This window comes from Physeter macrocephalus, chromosome 12, assembly GCF_002837175.3.
Source record: "Physeter macrocephalus isolate SW-GA chromosome 12, ASM283717v5, whole genome shotgun sequence".
Classification (NCBI taxonomy): Eukaryota; Metazoa; Chordata; class Mammalia; order Artiodactyla; family Physeteridae; genus Physeter; species Physeter macrocephalus.
In genome coordinates, this window is record NC_041225.1 from 63,259,338 (window position 1) to 63,262,565 (window position 3,228).

Sequence of the window (3,228 nt, forward strand, 5' to 3'; positions counted from 1 at the left end):
CCTGTGCTCCGCAACGGGAGAAGCCACAACAGTGAGAGGCCCGTGTAACGCAAAAAAAAAAAAAAAAAAAAATGTATCTCTTGGAGATGGTTCCACATCAGAGCTGCCTTTTCTTTGCACTGCTGCATAGTGTTTGTAGTATCGTATGGTACAGATCTCCTGCAGTTTGTTTACTCAGTTCCCAACCGAGGAGCAGATAGGTCACTTCCAGACTTGGGCTCTTTTCAGCATATGCCAGAGTCCAGAACAGAACCATACCTATGCATTGTTTCAGTGGCAATCTGTCTGTAGGGTGGATTCCGAGACAGGAAAGTTCTGGGTCAAAAGGTACGAACGCTGGTCATTTGGGTAGAGGTTGCCAACTTGGACCTCATAGAGGTTGTTTCAGTTTCTGTGCCACCAAGATGTGGGAGAGAGGCTGCTTTGTAAGCCCTCACAACATAGTGCAAGCTATTTTGTTTTAAGTTGTTATTGAAATATAGCTGATCTACAGTGTTGTGTTAGTTTCAGGTATACAGCAAAGTGATTCAGTCATACGTGTGTGTGTGTATATATATATGTCCTTTTTTAGATTCTTTACCATTATAGGTTATTACGAGATATTGAGTGTAGTTCCCTGTGTTATACAGTAGGTCCTTGTTGTTTAGCTATTTTATATATAGTAGCGTGTCTCTGCTAATTCCAAACTCCTGGTTTATCCCTGCCCCACCTTCCCCCTTTGGTAACCATAAGTTTGTTTTCTATGTCTGTAAGTCTATTTCTGTTTTATAAATAATTCCTTTGTATCATTTTTTTAGATTCCACATATAAATGATATCATATGATATTTGTCTTTGACTTACTTCACTTAATATTATAATCTCTAGGTCCATCCATGTTGCTGCAGATGGCATTATTTCATTCTTTTTTATGGCTGAATAGTATTCCATTGTGTATATACGCCACATCTTCTTCATCCACTCATCTGTCAATGGACATTTAGGTTGTTTCCACATCTTGGCTATTGTAAATAGCGCTGCAGTGACCATTGGGGTGCATGTATCTGTCTGAATTATAGTTTTCTCCAGACACATGCCCAGGAGTGGAATCACTGGATCATATGGTTAACTCTATTTTTAGTTTTTTAAAGAACTTTCATACTGTTCTCCATAGTGGCTGTACCAGTTTACATTCCTTCCAACAGTGTAGGAGGATTAGTGCAAGCTCTTTGATGTTTTATTAGGCGTGATTGGTGAAATATGCTATCTCAGCATCATTATTGTTGGCGGGGGAGATGATACTTATCTATTCACTTTTCCAGTGTTGGTACTTGGAAGGTAATTACTTCTTTTGTTTTTTAAAATAATTTCTGTTGAAGTATATTTGATTTATAATGTTGGCAGTTTCAGGTGTACAGGAAAGTGATTCAGTTTTATATATGTATATATGTATACATGTATATGTACATATATATATATATATATATATATATATATATCCTTTTTCAGATTCTTTTCCGTTATAGGTTATTACAAGTGATTGGGTATATAGGTCCCTGTGCTATACAGTAGTAGGTCCTTATTGGTTCAGCATCATTTTAAATTTGCACTTTTCTTAGGAGTGAGGTTCATTAGATTTTTAGGTTTTAATTGTTTGCACCTTTAAAAATGCATAATTTATTTAAAAAAATTTTTTTAATTGAAGTATAGTTGATTTATAATGTTTTAGTTTCAGGTGTATAGCAAAGTGATTCAGATATATATATATATATGTATATTCTTTTTCAGATTCTTTTCCCCTGATAGGTTAATACAGAATATTGAGTATAGTTTCCTGTGCTATACAATAGGTCCTTGTTGGTTATCTATTTTATATATAGTAGTGTGTATATTTTAGTCCCAAGCTCCTAATTTATCCCTCCCTCCCCAAAATGCATAATTCATTGATCCCTCCCTCCCTCCTAGTTTATGTAAGTAATATAATGTTTATGGTGGAAAACTTGGAAAATACATAAAAATATAAAACGGGCAAATTTAAAAATTACATATTCAATCTTTAGATCAGGGACTGGCAGATTATAACCTTCTGGCCAGTCACCTGCTTTTGTGAAGTTTTTTGGAACACAGCTTGCCTGTTGGTTTAGGTGTCTTCTATATCTGTGGCTGCTTTAGAGCAACAACTGCAGAGTTATATATGACTCCAAGCCTAAAATGTTTACTGTCTGGTTCTTTACAGAAAAAAATTTGCTGGCCCCGTATTCTAGGTAATCACTATTAACATTTTTTAAAATAAATTTATTTATTTATTTTTTATTTTTGGCTGCGTTGGGTCTTTGTTGCTACATGCAGGCTTTCTCTAGTTGTGCTGAGCGGGGGCTACTCTTTGTTGTGGTGTGTGGGCTTCTCATAGCAGTGGCTTCTCTTGTTGCTGAGCACGGGCTCTAGGCGCGCGGGCTTCAGTAGTTGTGGCACGCGGGCTCAGTAGTTGTGGCTCGCGAGCTCTAGAGCGCAGGCTCAGTAGTTGTGGCTCACGGGCTTAGTTGCTCCGCGGCATGTGGGATCCTCCCAGACCAAGGCTCGAACCCGTGTCTCCTGCATTGGCAGGCGGATTCTTAACCACTGCACCACCAGGGAAGCTCTCCACTATCAACATTTTGATGTATGTCTTTTCACATCTTTCTGTTTACAGATATGCAGGTATATTATTTTCTTTTCTTTTTTAAACAGCAACAAAATAGTATCTTATAGTACTGCTGCTTTGTAGCCTGCTTTTTCCACTCAGGGCTTGGTTGGGAGCCTCTTTTGTGTTCCTCCTAATCTCTCTTCTGCAGGAAGTCGCTCCCTGTGGCATCAGGGGAAGGTGCCAAGCCCACGCCTGCAGGTGGGCTTAGGGCTTGGTGGGCTGTGTGGCTGGGACAGTCATCCTTGAGCTGGGTCCTGAGGGAGGGGAGATTCCCAGAGACAGGAGGAGTCTGGGTGGGGCAGAAGAGGTAGGATGAGGCTGAGGATTCCACGATGGGGAACTTGGGAGGGTCCAAGGCCAAATACACTTGGGAAACAGTGGGTTAAAGACTTCTCAGACCCTTTAGATTAGGAATTCCAAGGAGCATGGTTGCCGATAGTAAATTTTCAGGAGGAGGCAAAGACATGTAAAGTTTTCAGATTCGTTTGACATGGAGCCCTTGTTTGGTGTGGGTCTCTGGAGACCGCTTTTTAGGAACCAGCACTCTGGGACTCCAAGGGGAACAGC

At 39.9% G+C, this 3,228-nt stretch overlaps 1 protein-coding gene across 1 annotated transcript in view; it reads left to right on the top strand.

Moving 5' to 3' along the window:
- Positions 1 to 2,242, top strand: part of TTC7A (tetratricopeptide repeat domain 7A) — a 42,131-nt gene extending 39,889 nt beyond the window's left edge. Inside the window, exon 8 of the mRNA XM_028496879.2 lies at positions 2,215 to 2,242. Coding sequence (XP_028352680.2) covers positions 2,215 to 2,242 — 28 coding nt within the window. The remainder of the gene's footprint in view (positions 1 to 2,214) is intronic.
- The last annotated feature ends 986 nt before the right edge of the window (positions 2,243 to 3,228 follow it).